The sequence below is a fragment of the Pieris rapae genome, chromosome 13 (genome assembly GCF_905147795.1).
Source record: "Pieris rapae chromosome 13, ilPieRapa1.1, whole genome shotgun sequence".
Classification (NCBI taxonomy): domain Eukaryota; kingdom Metazoa; phylum Arthropoda; class Insecta; order Lepidoptera; family Pieridae; genus Pieris; species Pieris rapae.
The window spans coordinates 2,880,691-2,896,955 of NC_059521.1; the positions used below are offsets into that span (position 1 = coordinate 2,880,691).

Below are 16,265 nucleotides of genomic sequence, written 5' to 3' on the forward strand. Positions count from 1 at the left end.
TTAGCCACTAGCCAATATTCAAGTGTTGAAGTAAATTTAAAATTCCTAACCGCCTTCAACAAAGGAATTCTCAAATTGTCAGTGCAAAAGGTTACAGTGACGTACGCGGTACGTGCGCGCATTGTAAATGTTACCGAATAGGTAAAAGCTGTAAAGAGTCGCATTCCACACTGTTCTCGGAAACGATGGCGCCGACCCGACATAGTATAGGGCTGCTACTTACACAATTTTTGTATTTGCCGTAGCCTGAAAGAGGATTACGGCGATCGGCTTTTGTTTTAATACTCTGTTTTTAACAAATGTCAAAGTCAAATCATTTGTATCAATTAGATTCGTGTGATTAGCGGTTTGGGTTATTGTTTTTGTATTACTTTAGTTTAAAAGCTATATTTTTTTTTCATATAACAATTGGTTTTGCACTTCTTGCGCTTTACTCATCATATTTGGTTGTTTAGTTTTTGCCTTTTTTGTTTTTCTTTACTGCGCCGAAGTGTGAACTAATAAATAAATAGGCACTGAAAGTCAGAATTACAAGTTTAAAAAACGACTCAGTTGCCCCTTCCAAAATGTTCCAAATAGAGAAGAATGGAGAGTAAACTCCATACTAACAATGTTAAAAATTATGTGAAGATAGAACATATAGTTGACTATATTATGTTCCCGCTTTGCCTCTCACTCGTGGTTATTTAAACTTTGTTAAATTATCGAGAGTCTATTGTAAGTATTATATATATTACTCTACGATAATGCATTCGAAAGAAAATCTTTTGTTAGTGATTCGTTACAAACAAATCTTTTCTATTTAACGTACTTATAAAACGTTTAAGATCAACAAATGAGAGCAAAATTTGACCTATTAAGTGATTTGATTGAATTTATATTTTCTTGAAGTAGACAACCCTAGATGACCGAGTGAAAGCACCCTTCACAATAGGTAGTGGAAATGGCATATTGATTGTCTTATCTGTTTACCTCATTAAACGTGTAGAACGTTCTAGAAGGATTTGGGAAAATTACTATACCAATTATGATCGGTGTGATTAAATTAATTAACGGCATTATTTACTTAGTTGCAGTAAAACAGTACAATTAAAATAATTTAATACAACAAAGAGCTATTGCAGGCCTTATTGCTTTTGAGCGTTCTCTTCTAGGCAACCACTTAATTATCTTTCTAGTATTCATAATTGACGCGATAAACATATTCCATTTTTGCGGACATTGCTTTGTCCATTATATTATATATTTTTTAAAACTAGATACACATTTTTACGAACAAAAAGAAAATTTAATACCCACTGCTTTTAAGTAAGCCCCGGAAGTGATGCATACTCTTACGGCACACATCTCTTAATTCACTTGTTTTACGACCTTCACAATTACTTCACTTTAAAATTAACTACAGAACATACTTATTAGGAATCGTTCAATGGGAAGAAACATAAACGGATCGATTGTATCTTATGAACTTTTTATGCATATTCAGTAAATCTGAGAACGAACTGGCTACTATCTATCTTTCAAACGCCAAAAAATTTTTTAGACAATTTTTTTTCGGTGCATCATACAAAAATACATAAAACCCATAATTTTCATCTACCTTCTACGACCAACCCCTATTTTTTATTGGTTAGTTAAGAACTAATAACTTAAACTCTGTGGTTTATATATAGAAAAATCAGAGGGAAACCAAAAAAGGTCTTATTACGGAAAATCGAATAGTCTCTAAGGTAGCAAAATGTTCCATAGAAAATGTACTAAAAAGGTAGGCTAAAGGAGAAAAGAAAGCTAGTACTTATATAATTATTTAATATTAAATATTTGTACTGAAGATGAAAGACAAATTTTTCATACAAATTGATATTTAAGTACTTGCTCCACAAACGTTAGATATGCATATTTCAAACTGTCATTTGTACCGACATAAATTCACAGAAGCAATAGCTACAGTTCACTAACACCGACTGGTCTCGCCAGTCGACGGTCGAAGGCAGAATTCCTTGGCTGGTATGCGGTTGTCTTCCGCTACCCTACATTGCATTAGCAAGCTTTTATAAACCTTGGGCCAAATTTACGTCGCATTTCTCCGTAGTATTTTATTTTTTTGCATGTATTTTTTGTTAGATTTTTTTTTTTGATTATTGGATAAAAAAAATGTAAATTCGGAAATAGTAACCTTAAAACATTTTTTTTAAATCACATACAAACTGAAATAAAGTCTATATATCACACACATGTGCTTAACACGTTTTGACGTTACAAATTCGATGAAAAATCTTTATTAAAAAGCTTATTTCAGACTAGTGTTAGTAATTACATTAAAAAAATATTATAATATGATCGTTATTGCGTATAGTCTGTTATTTACGCCTGACGTCTTTTGCTGCACCTAAATTATTCTTATTTTACTTATTTTATCCATATCTACCGTATTGAGGCATCTTCGTGATAAATCACGCTCAAGCAATCCCAATTTGTTAACAAAAGAACATATTTCTTAGAATGTTCGATACGTATGATGTCGATAGTCGAGTTCATTACGGGCTAGGACAATAAAGCGACAAAATAACGTACACAGTTTTAACTACTATCGGCAACTAAAAAAGTACTTCTTATTATTTAATTGTCGTTATTGAGGATGTTTGTAATACTGTCTAACGCTTTAAAGAGTTTTTGTTAAGTCTATGTACATTACATGGAATTAACATTAAAATTCCAAATCAATTCGTCTAAGGGGTCTTCAAGAAAAGAGCGTATCAAATGCGAACAGGCAATGTTATAAAAAACAGACTATAGAGTTCAATTCAATATGTAAGCGAAACTAAAACATTACATAGTCTAATGGATGAACTATCGCTACTAAGCGATAGTTCCTGAATTAAAGAAAACAGTAAAAACATTATCGAATCAAGTAAAATTTATAACATTGATATCCCGTATATTACAGTTTCTTAATAAAATAAGAAATTGATAAATTGTGGATTTACAATTTATCTAAATATAACATATTATATAACGAAGTAATATAACAATATGAAACACATACCAATGTAGTGCATTATAATGCAAAGCTTAATATAAAGGTTTATTTCATGATTTGCATTTTTAAAAGAGAACCAAGAGTTATTTTCGCCGGTTTTTTCTCTCAGCCTAGACCCTCTGTCTTCTTTGTCGATGGGTAGGGATGCCTACAGGTTCAAATTTCATGACGTGGAATAAGCGATAGCTGTCTATCTTATGTTCCGTAATAAACGTATTTTATTTTTGTTAAAGATTCGATTCCCGGTAAAACAGGACAAGTATTAATATCAATATACTATGCTCCATTGTAACGTGACTTCAAACGAGTAGGTGATCTTCCGCCACCAAAACAATCTTAGTCCTTCGTCGTAAAAGAGGCATTATAGTTTGAACGGTTCAAATAAATTAACTAAGTTAAGCGGTACTAAGCTAAGTAGGTAGCTCTGTGGAATGCAAGAGTAAGGAATGCGGGCTGAACAAGAAACGCCGTCGCGAACTCCCGCAGTACATTCGCAAACGACCCATCTCGCGTGCCCTCTAAGCATCGTGAATACAACATAGCCACGGTAGGAAGGCCATTAATACATATAAGATTTTAAAGTGTCTGCTTAAATGAATGAAATTTCTATTTAAATTTACCTGTTTGTAGACAATTTTCGCTTCGTATCTAAATAATTATAAATTATCGTTCCGGCTTCGCATAGATGGGTGTTTATTTTTTAAAAATTTTGGCATAAACGTAGTCAATGCGGACGTAACTAAATAATAATGTATTTAGCAATAGTGTACTTTGTGTACGGATATTAACAAAATGATGACAGAATAAATTACATCAATTTTAGGTTATCTGAGATTAATAATCTATATCTTTATTTTTTATTGCAATTAAAATAGCCTATATTAATCACTGACAATGTAGTTTTCCAATGTTGAAAGAATTTTTAAAGTTGGTCCAGTACTGAGCCAATTCGATACAAACATACTCACAAATCTTTCCTCATTTTAATTTCAGTATAGATCTTCGTTACAACGAATCAGTGGCGCTATTTTAGGTCTGCGCCTCAGATTTTTGTATCTGTATGATTATTTGTCAATCTAATAGGCAAGTGGATGCGTCGTCTGTGCCTGACACACGCCGTCGACTTTTTGAGTCTAAGGTTTCTTCATGACGTTTTAAATTCTATTGCACAGCCGGGAATCGAACCTCCTTACCTCTTTCTCAGATATGAGAGTCGCACGCTACTAAGCCAACACGCTTGATATCTTCATTAAGTATCTAAAATTGTTTTATGCTGACCCGTTTCTTTTAGATTATTCTATTAGATCACAAAATACCTATTTAATTCCAATCATTTATTAATATCAGTTAACTGATCACCAAAATGTAGCTAACATTGAATTTTGAATTATCAAATGAACCTTCTTAGCTTGGCTCTACTAGTTTACGTTGAGGGAATAGGATTTCCTTTCTTATGGGAGACGGTTGATGGGTCAAATAAGTAATTTAAGTGACTTCCAATAACCCCAATAGGAGAAAGAGTTGACACAGAAAAGCAATGTTATTGTAACATGTGTTCTCATATTGAGATGTTTTCGTCATTTAAATTAATTGGAATTTAGCGCAATATTAAAATAATATGTTGCGCGCGGTTGTATAGTTTTGAAGTTCCATTTATGAAGGTTTCATTTGACAAATTTAAATGCGATTTTAACATTAATCGGGGTTCAATCGTGGCGAAAGATCGAGATGGTCAAATTCAGTTCTGTAGTTTATTTGTGTGTAAGTAATATAACCAGATTTTATATTTAACAATGTGTCTTGTACGTGGAAACTTTCAGATTGAGACGTGGAGATGGACCGTTTTCGAACATATTTTATGACGAATTGGTGCCTCCCTTTGATTCTCACGGGCTCATGTTTAATATAGTCTAGTATAGGACCATAGATTTAATATATCTATAAGTAATAATGTATAAATGAAACATAACATTTGTTTTTATATTTATCACTGTTTAATTATGTTTTAATTGCTCCACTTTATTCCATGACTTTTTCTTAGTAACTAATATGTTTATGTATCATGTAGTTTTGCACTTCTTCATAAGGTTATCTAAAAAAATCTCACAGTGGTTGCCTGGAATACATCACTCGAGTTATAAGGCCGCCGGTTACCCTGTTTTTTATTTAATTGTAATATTTCTGCATTACTGCAACTGTTAATAAATAAATACTACTGTCCACGATTGGTCAAGCGAAAGAAACTTTTACTCGTAGCATCGTTTAGTGCAAGTACAAATCGTTATTATATAAAACTTACAAATGATTAAATCACCAAAAGTTCCAATAAAAGCATACAATTTCTAAATTTCTGTATTGCGACTGTAATGTCTACTTATATAAATGTATCGTACGTGTTATATAATCGTGGGTAATTTTTTATTAATCTAAAGTTTTTATTCGATTATGACATAATCAAATTAGGCGTATCGGCTAACCATTGTGTAGACAATGCGTCTACTGAACATTTCTCATAGCACATGACTCACATCGCGCAAACATCACGACACACACCTTATATGATGGGTTCATCATCCTCTGCTGCCTTATCTGCTTAAGCTTTATGCAGCTGTATTCCGAGAACGTTTGATCGCTGAGTAATGGCATATTATTGAATCTGGAACGTACCGGCCGTTAAATAAATTGACGATGTCTTTGTTAGAACGGTGCATGTGCCGATGCGGACACCGCTAAAAGCTGCAGCTCGCCTTTCGTCATAGATTTCGTCAGGTGCCAAGTGGACCCGAGAAAGTTGTCTATTTCGAAATGTGTTGCGTGTGCGATGTCGCTGGTCGCTGCGGTGCCTCAGAGTCTGGCCCATTCTCTTGGCGGCGCGCTGTCTGCTCTTCCGGGCCGCACCCGTCGGACCAGTCAGTGCCGCCCGCTGCCTCGGGCGATCGGCCTTCGGAGTTAAATAATTAAGTCGATAGAGCAATGCCGCAACAGCGAAGGCAACCGAAGACGCGGTTGCGGAAGCCGCCGCCAGCCTTGGTGGCGCTATTCTGCGCAATGGCAGCCGGTTTGCGGTGCGCATAACCACGCCTAATCTTCTCGAATGCCTACCTAGGCTATTGGATCGTATTTTTGATCGATGACGTCCAATTACCTAGTCATGCGTGGGAAAAAATTCAACGCCGAAGATTAATTTACATACGTAATAATCTTTGTCTATTAAACGTTATTTATTTGATTTGGTATTGTGGTGAATGTTTGATTATTGCAAATAGAAAATATTTTCAGAATTATGTACATAATTAAATGTATAAAACACGTATAGGAAATTTTCAAAAACAACATTTCATTTCGTAATAAAGTCATATCGAAAAGCATCAAGGCATAAGGATTTTTAGCAACAAATCTTGGGATAAAGTTGTTTTCCAAAAGCATATATCTATTTCGCTGACAGGCATCCTGTTTCATACGTTGTCGGGTTGTCGGCTGTGACAGAGCTAACAGTACCCATTCTACGAACCGTTGAATATCGTTGCAAATTGCCGCTTTCGCCACCCGTTGAATAATGGATACGATAACATAGCATCACGTTGGGACCGCCTTGTGATACTGTCAAACAGTAAGCGAGCATTAAGCTACAAGGATTCCAAGAAAGAAACATTTTATACATAAATACCACAGCTTTGGATCAAACTAAAACAAAAAAATCATCGAAATATTATAGGAAGTCTAACTACTACTAATGTTTTTTCGTGCTTATATTATGCGCTCTGTTTTTTTTAATATAATATGTATGTATAACTATGGCTCTATACTAAGGGGCCGTTCAAGTATTACGTAAGAAGATTTACTGCATTTTCTGCACCCCCCCCCCCCTCCCCCCGCCTTTTGTCAGCACAAGTAAGCAAAGCTCTGAAAAATAATAGTACACACGCACACTCGCATTAATTGCTTGTAGGCATCCTTGAAAATGCATTTCGTTTGCAAGCTTACACAACGTGTGGGTAATGTGTAATGAAGTCAATTAATTATTTACTTCATTACACATTCCTGTTGACGTAATCACCAAATAAGAAAATCAAAGACCCTATCTCCTCCCTATATAACGCAATACGTGGACAGCTCATAAGTACCTACAGCTCCTGAAAAGCTTTTATTGTAGTCGAAAGCTGTTAATAACTAAAGTTTATAGATAAGTAGCGGGTTCATTGGAGTATACTGGCTGTATAAAGGAGTAATGTTTGTCATCTCCAGCGGTAGTATATTTCTAAAAGAAAAACATGATTGATTTATTATTTTTATTTTGATCCACCTTTTTTACCAAGGACTGCATAATAAAACGTGGCAACTGAGAAATAAAAAAATAGCTTAAATAACAGTTAATTCTTATAACTCTGACAACGGCTGTCTCTGTATTCAACTGCAAGTATGACCACTTTAATTAGTGTTAAATTATCGGTAAAGTCCTATTTTTTAGGTTTCCTAGTAAACGTAACTTTAAATCGTTTATCGAACAATAGGATATTTATTTAAAACTTTATTGCATACGAAATCAAGAAACTTTCAGAGGATAAGTAAAATTCCTCCTCCAGACAACCCTAGCCTCATTGATATCGATTTCCTTCTAAATTTTACGTTAGGATATTTATTTAAAACTTTATTACATACGAAATCAGAAACATTCAGAGGATTAATATACATCGAATTTCCAACTCGTCCGTGCAACCCTAGCCACTTTGATACTGTAAGAATGTTAAATTTACTTCTTAATCCAATGGGCCAAGTAATTTTACGTAGGTTTATAACCTATATGTTCCCTGTGATTCAGAGGCTTTTATTTCGACGAATATTAAATAACGTCAAAGGGTTTCCTATTATAGTGAGTTCTAAGTGACTTAGAAGTTATTTCAATTAAATGCTGATGAAGCATTTAACAAGCGATGTGTGCATTTTTTCTGCGGGCCATGGGTTCGCTCCGTGGCTCCATGGCAGTTCCCACAGCGACCAGTTCGTAGGAATGTGGTCGCGGCGGCCCGGACTTTCACCAAAACAATTCGTTTGCCTCTCTCACCGCCGCAATCCCATCTCAACGCTTCTACGCATTCATTATCTGAACCTCCGATTTCATATGCTAAGGAAAAACTTGAAGCGTCTTATAGCTAATGATTCCTTGCTAAAAGGTTTCTCTAAAAGATTTGTTTAAATGTTAGCACTTAGTACTTCACCAGGGACATTGACTATCGAGATCATTTAATGAACATATATTTTAGAAGAGAAGTTAGAAGTTGTACCCTGAAGACGGTTAAGCTACATATGCCGTGAAACACTTGCAGATTGCAAGGGGGTGATTGTACATACATGATGTGCACTACAGTACATGGTAGAAGTAAAGGTAGTTTTATATACATTGTTGTTTAAATAAGACTTTGTCTTTTAGTTGGAGTTTACTTATTAGTATACGACCATGACTCTAGTCTTTATAGTTTTGAACAATTCCCTTGAATACTGACAGACACATAAAAAGTGAAAAAGGAAATAATACAAATTGGTGTATTAATAAGATTTGAAACTTTGTGTGGAAGGCAAACATAACCAATCCCAGTTTGGATAGCAACTGAAATACAAAATTTGTGCACTTAAATGAAACTTCTGTAATTTTTTTTAAAAGCTCCCCGAAGTTGGCTCAGTCGCACGACAAAAATGGACTATCATTTCTCACTCGCTGGTAGTGAAGGAAGTCTCAGGGCCAAAGAAAGTAGACGTGTCAGGAACAGAAAACTTATTACCTATTTGTCTATTAAGAAAAATCAAATGATCACGGAACATACAGAAAAGAGGCCCATATCGGGTTGTAGCACTACTTTAATATTAAGCTGATGCTGCATGTAAGTATATCAGTAAAAGGAGCTTTATCAAAATCATTTTGCAAAAGTTGAAGCTATTCAAATTCCAATGCATAATCTGACGACATTCTGTTTCGAGACTTGTTCGACATGATTTTGAGCTGCGGATTCGAAATTTTCCATTAGCTGTGGTCACGTCTAATTTTTGGCGACTGTTACGTTAAGTGGTCTGTTTTTTTGAATTATTATTAAATTATTTTGATATTTTTATAGATTAAAAATCTTTACAATAATTAGATAATACCAAAGTTTTCGATGGATCATGAAATTGGACGGGTCACACACAGACAAATCACATCAATTTTCAATTTATTAAGATTTTTTTTTTATTCTTTGTAAATAGTAGTTTGTCAGTTAATAAAGGTGGCATATGGTGGCGTTTATGTGCCAACATTTCCATAGAATAATCATAACTTGATGACCATGTAAATTAAAAGGCCGGCATTGCACTCGCGAGCCCTCTGGCATTGGGAGTGTCCATGGGCGGCGGTATCACTTAACATCAGATGAGCCTCCTGCCCGTTTGCCCCCTGTTCTAATAAAAAAAAAACAAAAAATGTTTTAGCTTCATGTGGCGGTCTCACGATGACCATGATTGCTGAAGCATTCTATGTAAATAATATCTTAAATATGCCTTTATATGTATTTAAATATTAACCGAAGACAATGTTCTCTCAAGACATTCATTAGTATTTATGTGGTCAGAAAATTTTCTACCCTGTGCAAATATTTAATAGCAATTTAATTGAAACACTATTTAAAAAATACGTTTATTTTGGAACAAAAGATCATCAAGATATCACTTATTCCACGTCATTAAATTTGAACCTGTTGGCATCCCTACTCATCGGCAAAGAAGACGGAGGGTGTAGGCCGAGAGAAAAAGCCGGCGTGAAAAACTCTCGGTACTCTTTTAAAAAAGCGAATCATCAAACAATACTTATTTGAAAATTTTATTTAGATTATACTAACAAGTGTCTTAAAAGAGAATTCGATATAATAATGAAGCGCTCGGTTCATATAACCAAAATTCGTAATCGCTACGAATTATTTACTATAGATCTACGTACTACAGCTGTGTTAAAAATATATTAGTTGTTAATTAATTAATTACTATTAATTGCAGCAGGCTTATGATGGCAGAGGTTGTTTTTATAAGTTCATGATATTGAAATCAGCTTATAAAAAATTGTTTCATCTAAATAACAGATGAGGGTATATTTTTCTACTCCCGGATCTTAGACTATTAGATTAACAAATCATGAAACAGATGCAGAAATCTGAGGCCCAGATCTAAATGGTTGTAGCGCCATTGATGTTTTTAGATATCTACGCATCGTAGCTTTGACGTATTTCAAAGCGATTGTAAGTGGTCTGAAGAACCTCATCGTTTAGATTTTTTTAAGTGGATTATAATACACTAATAAAATAATCTTATTGTCCTCAGGTATGGACAGCTATCAGGTATGGTGGAGCCAGTCTTCGGGGTTTTAGGCGCTGTGGCTGTTGGATATGCGCAACCAGCTCTGCCTTACGCACTGGCCTTCGCCGCGGGTGCCATGATATACGTAGTAGCTGATGACATCATCCCTGAGGCGAATGCGTCGTGAGTACACCTTGAATTTTAAGTTTGGCAACTACCCTACGACCTTGAATTAAAATTGAAGGGTACTTGGGTGTAAAATATGTTTGTTGTTTGATGTTCGGCGGTGTTAATGTACCTTTAAAAATTTATCTTGTGTATTTAATTAAGTATTTATCGTTCTATGTATTAATTAAACCAAATCTGTTAAACATTACAGAGGACTGTTATTTTTGATGTAGTATATCAAAATAATTATTGGCGCTTCTGCCTTGTTAGACCTCAAATTTTTGTATGTTTTAGTATTATGATGATTTGTCAATCTAAAAGGCAAGTAGATGGTCTGCCTACTGCCAGCCGTCGACTTTTTCGGTCTAAGGCAATCCTTTTCCTTCAATGTCCGTGCGAATGTTAATTCATGCATAGCCGGGGATCGAACCTACGATCTCAGTAGTCGCACGCTTAACTAGGCCCACACCGATCTCTGTGCGACGTGGTCATTTATAGGCATTTTAAGAATATAGGATGGTTTTTTAAGACCCAGCATTCTCTCGATATATAATCACGTTTGAAGAAACTAAAAATGAGCCAGATACTTAAAACACACTTAACAAACGCACAAAAGTCAGTCGTTTGACCTACTTTAATACCCCAAGTGGGTACTGCAGGATGTACTCTTTAATGTGTAGTTCTATTGGAATGAATAATTAAATTGTCCTTGAGAATGACCCAAAAGTACGAAATGGAGCGTTTCTTTGTCCTGACCCTTGCGAGGCGGTCCTCGTCCTGCATTTCAATGTCAATACAGACGAGATAACGTTCTTTATTGCGTCTACGGGTAATTCGAGCGACATTCAAATGCTCTTATAACGTACGTATGTTTTCATAGATACATATCGGTAGGCCCCTTCAATTAATCTATGGTGCAAAATCTCCAGGGAAAATACGATCTGTCATAATTGGATTGACGAGGGATACACTGCCGGTTTTGAAGAGCGCTTGTTAGCGAATTTGAATTGGGAATAACTTCCCCTTGGTAACAGGCTGATTGTTCGCACATTGTCCGGAACCAGTTCCTTTCGTCCAGGTTCTAAAGAGCTCTGGCTACTTCGAGGGCAGATTCGGACCGGATCTGAATACAGCCGTCATTGCTCATTGTCCTATGTTTAGAACGAAATAGACCTGATCTCGTTGAATACTTGAAGTCGTAGCGGACGTTCAACTCGCGATAATCGGTCTAGTGTGGCAAAGTCAAAGACAAAATTTATTTATTCATATAGGTAACATAATGTACAATTATGAACGTCAAAAAAATTAAATATTAAATGATTCTAATTTTACATTTACTGCCAGTTCTTGAATCAAGGGCGTAGAACGGAAGAGAACAAGGAGAGAAGCGGAACTGGCAATAACCTCTCCGCCACTCTTTTTAATCACCATGTTTTTTTTTACATAATGTTTGTAAGGAGCTGCAACCATTACACCATGTTCCATATGACATATTGAGTAATAAAGAACAATAAATTAAATTAAAAACAAAGATTTGTCCTCTATCAGCAGGAGGCATGGAGAAATAGGAGCACGCACTTACATACTAGTGAGAACAACACGCAAATACGTAGTATAAACAACTAATATCACCGCATTTTGCTTATAAATTTAACGGGAATACTTTCCCAGTGATTAATGCCGCTCATAATTTTCCAATTTATTGATCTTATTGGCATTTCTTGCATATTTTCTCACGATTTCGCTAATGTTATGTAACGCCGAAAGCTAAAATCGTTCAAAGTACGCACAATATTATGAATTTTATTAGATAACGGATTCTTACATATAATCGTAAATTTATTGTAATGCTGCATGGTTCGATGTCGGTTATTGCCGTGTCAAAACTCATTCACACGAAAGCGGCCATCGTGTTATAGATCCGATTCACCGATATTATAAATATTAATAAGGTTTCATATTGTCGTTTTGGCATAGGCTGTAACGATAATGTGTGTATGTCTGAAATAAATAAATATTTATCAAAAAAATGTAATATATAAAATCCTCGTGACGCGTTTGTAGTTAAACTCCTCCTAAACGGGTTGACCGATTCTCATGAAGTTTTGTGTGCATATTGGGTATGTCTGAGAATTGGACAACATCTATTTTTCATCCCCCTAAATGTTAAGGGTAGTCCACCCATATTATTTTTTAATTTTTAGGTTTTTATGTTACAGCATTAAAAAATACATACAACCCCTATTTTTTGTTATAAATGAGATAAATGGCAAAACGACGTTTGCCAGGCCTGCTCGTAAGTCTATAAAATTTTAGGCTGTGTCATAAAATTAATTGTGATTTCATTAAATATAACTATTGCATTTGATCAATTCTGTTACTACCGCTATATATTAGATTCTCGGTCGTGTACCAATGGAATTTCCATAGTTAACACGCTCGTATAGTAAAGAAGGAAAGTGAGGAAACCGGGCATGCATCCCAGTGTATTAGATTGCGTATAAAATATTATTGAGGCTTGGGTATTAGTATCAGATTTTGTTTTTTTTTAATAGGCAGGCGGTCATAATAATCAGACACAGAAGGATCATCTATATCCTTATGTGCCTGACACACAGAAAAAAAAGTGTATCGAACAGCCACGAATCTTCTTGGTTACTACGTACTACTACGTTATACTAAAAATTTTGGGAATTAAATGTTAAAACTTCCTTAGTCGCTATAGTTTAGAGTCTAAACTTTAGACTATCATACAATTTACGGATTAGCTCAAATTGCAACATAAGAATTCTACTAACCACTCTCTAAGATGAAAAGAAGCTTTTTTATAATTATTTTAAAAATAATTGATTGTATACCGTAACTTGACGTTTTAACTCCTTTACATGGAGATGTTTAACTGTAGTGCACGGTCCGCAAAAGAAGAGACGAGGCGGCTTGAAGAGCGGGTGAGGTTTGTTCTTGCTTGGCGCGGAAGAAAGACTTATCCGTTTTTGAGGTGAATTCCTCTATCACTAGGTTGACAGATGAAATTTAATTTAGGCTTATTTAATAGTTTACTAAATCAACCCTTTACTTATTTTAAGTATGGAAAAATTAAGCGCAAATTCGCGTTTCCGCTTCATATATTTACGTGAAATGAAATGAATTAAATAACGTTATACAAAGCATGGGTTGACGAGTAACAGTATTTTAAGAAATTGCGATGCAACTAGCACAATCAATGTATTTATAGACGTGTTGCGACTCAAATAATGTCGAGTAGAACTGGTGGCGCGCGCCACCGTCTGACAACTCGGACTAGGCGCCAGAACAAAATATCAGACGCGTTCGTTTATAAAATTGGACTGTTTGTCATAAAAATATGTTTCATCTATAAACTTTGACTATTTAAAATATTAGTTAAAGGTGTTTCTAAAATTTACGTATGACAAAGTCCAGTACCATTCGATCATGTCTGCAATCTATATCGTCATATATCAGAATTAGTAGGTGACTTATCTTTGATATAAAAAAAGCCCGTGCGTACAAAGTACTCATATCAGAAGCGAAACTTCTATGTAAATTAATGATTACTAAGGTAAAAGCCTTAATAGAAGATCATGCATGTACCAGTGCATGATCACTCCATGTATTTGTATATCTATATTCACTATACGTGCCAATGAATATAAATAAATAAAATTCTGCCGTTACTGCACAAGACGTGATGCGGTAGAATTGCCATCTAAATTAAGAAGTTTCACTTCAAAATTTCGAAGAAACGTATCTTTTCTGAGACTCATTTAGAGTTGTAGAGCCATTGTTTTATTATTAATATAATAAAACAATAAAAACATTTACTTAACGATTGCCTGTTGATTGAATTCATTGAATTAATTAATTTAATTTGTTAATATCTTATCTGGATTTTATATTCAAAATATTAAATAATTATTATTACGAGTTGTATTTCTATAGCGAGGCAATTGACGTCTGGTCAAAACGAGGCATAAAATGTTTGATTAGAAAACGGTAGTATATGAGAAAATGAAAGAATCACAGTTTTATGACTCCACTACTCATTTTTATTCCTCATTCTATGTGACTAAGTGTTAGTTTAAAAGTGATAGAGCCGGTATAAATTGACAGCATTTGGCACAGATGCAGCTGTCTACACTCTGTAAATAAAATCTTCTATCAAACGGCCCTATGTTATACAATTCTTTGTAGTCAAATAAAAATAATTTATCACACATTTAATAGAGAAGAGCCGCATGAATTGAACTTTTCTAGAATAAGATTTCGGATCGAGATTTATCGTACTATATATCTATATCGATTAAAACGATTCTTAAAAGGCCTCCTTGGTAGACTCCTGGATAATGGACCGCGGTGTCATAGAAGGCTGGTTACCTGGCTAGTAGGGGAATACAAGTGTAAATAACCACATCACAATTTTTTAAATCGGTCCAATACCTTTTCAGCCAATTCGCAACAAACATACTTACATAGAAATCTTTTCTCTTTATAATATTAGTATAGAAGTAGACTACATTGAGTTGCGGAAATAAATTGCACGATCTAGTGAGTAAAACCGTCTTAAGCTAAAAAGCACTAAATGTGAATTTATTTAACTCGACTAGACGTTTGAAATCCTTCACAGCGTTTGTGGTCATGAAGATACTCACTTCTAAATGACAGATTGAAGAAAAGTCAATTAAAATAGTGATATGAATTAATGAAACGGACGCAGAAATGTCTCCGTACCTTTGAACGGACGTTTATTTATCGTAAATATTTGCGGTTTTAAAGTATGAAGTAAATCTAATGTGAGCGTGGGTTTGTCACCGTCTCGCCAGTATCAATATATAAAATGTTTGTTACGGGATAAAGTCGGGAGCGTTCTAGTTTGTCTAATGACGTCATCGTCTGGGAATCTGCACTCCCTGACCTACCTCCAGATTGCAGCGCATCCTTTGCGAAGGACATTTTTTGGGAGATTAGAATTCTGATTTAACCCTAACGTTTTTTCATTTCTAAGTCTCTTTATACTCTTCTGCTATCCATCACCTATAAGGAGTTATAGTAGAGAGTATAGTAGGAGACTGAATGTTCTGTGATGATTTACTGCGTAATTATTTACGATTTTTTTTATACGAAAATAATGACGGAAAGTTCTGTTTTTTAATCGATTATATTTTAAAACTAGATTTTATTGTTGGCCTAGTGGCATTAGCGTAAGACTCACATCGCTTTAGGGTCGAACCCCGGCTGTGCACTGGTGGTCTTTCTGCCCATGTGCGCATTTAACGGTGAAGCAAAACATCCTAAGAAACCAACTTGCATGAGACCTACTTGATCCTACTTGCTGTGTGATAACGACTTGAAATCGGACCAGATCCAAACAGTCTGGAACGAAGTAGGATCTGATATGAAGATTACAACATCAGGCAATTATAATATGGGTATTTACAGCGGCGTGTGCCCAACTGGTCTTCCCCAGTAGGGACGTGATGAGCATCCATTGCTAAGTGTTATTACAATAAGCTACGTTTACTGGGTATGAATAGTTGGATCGTCGTTGAAAATGAATTATTAATCAGGCCTTTTATTTACACTTTGTATCACATGTTTGAATATATGAAACTAACTTCCACCTCAAAAAAAAATGTCAAGAAGTACTTGAAGAAGCGGGAAGACTGATTTTGTTTAAGTAATTTTAAATTCTAAGTATTATTTGTTGTTTCAAATGTTAAAT

At 35.0% G+C, this 16,265-nt stretch overlaps 1 protein-coding gene across 1 annotated transcript in view; it reads left to right on the forward strand.

The window, feature by feature from the left end:
• LOC111003730 (zinc transporter ZIP11) overlaps positions 1–16,265 on the forward strand; it is a 53,572-nt gene that overhangs the window by 34,787 nt on the left and 2,520 nt on the right. The window contains exon 6 of the mRNA XM_022274395.2: positions 10,382–10,540. Within this exon, the coding sequence (XP_022130087.1) occupies positions 10,382–10,540 (159 nt within the window). The remainder of the gene's footprint in view (positions 1–10,381; positions 10,541–16,265) is intronic.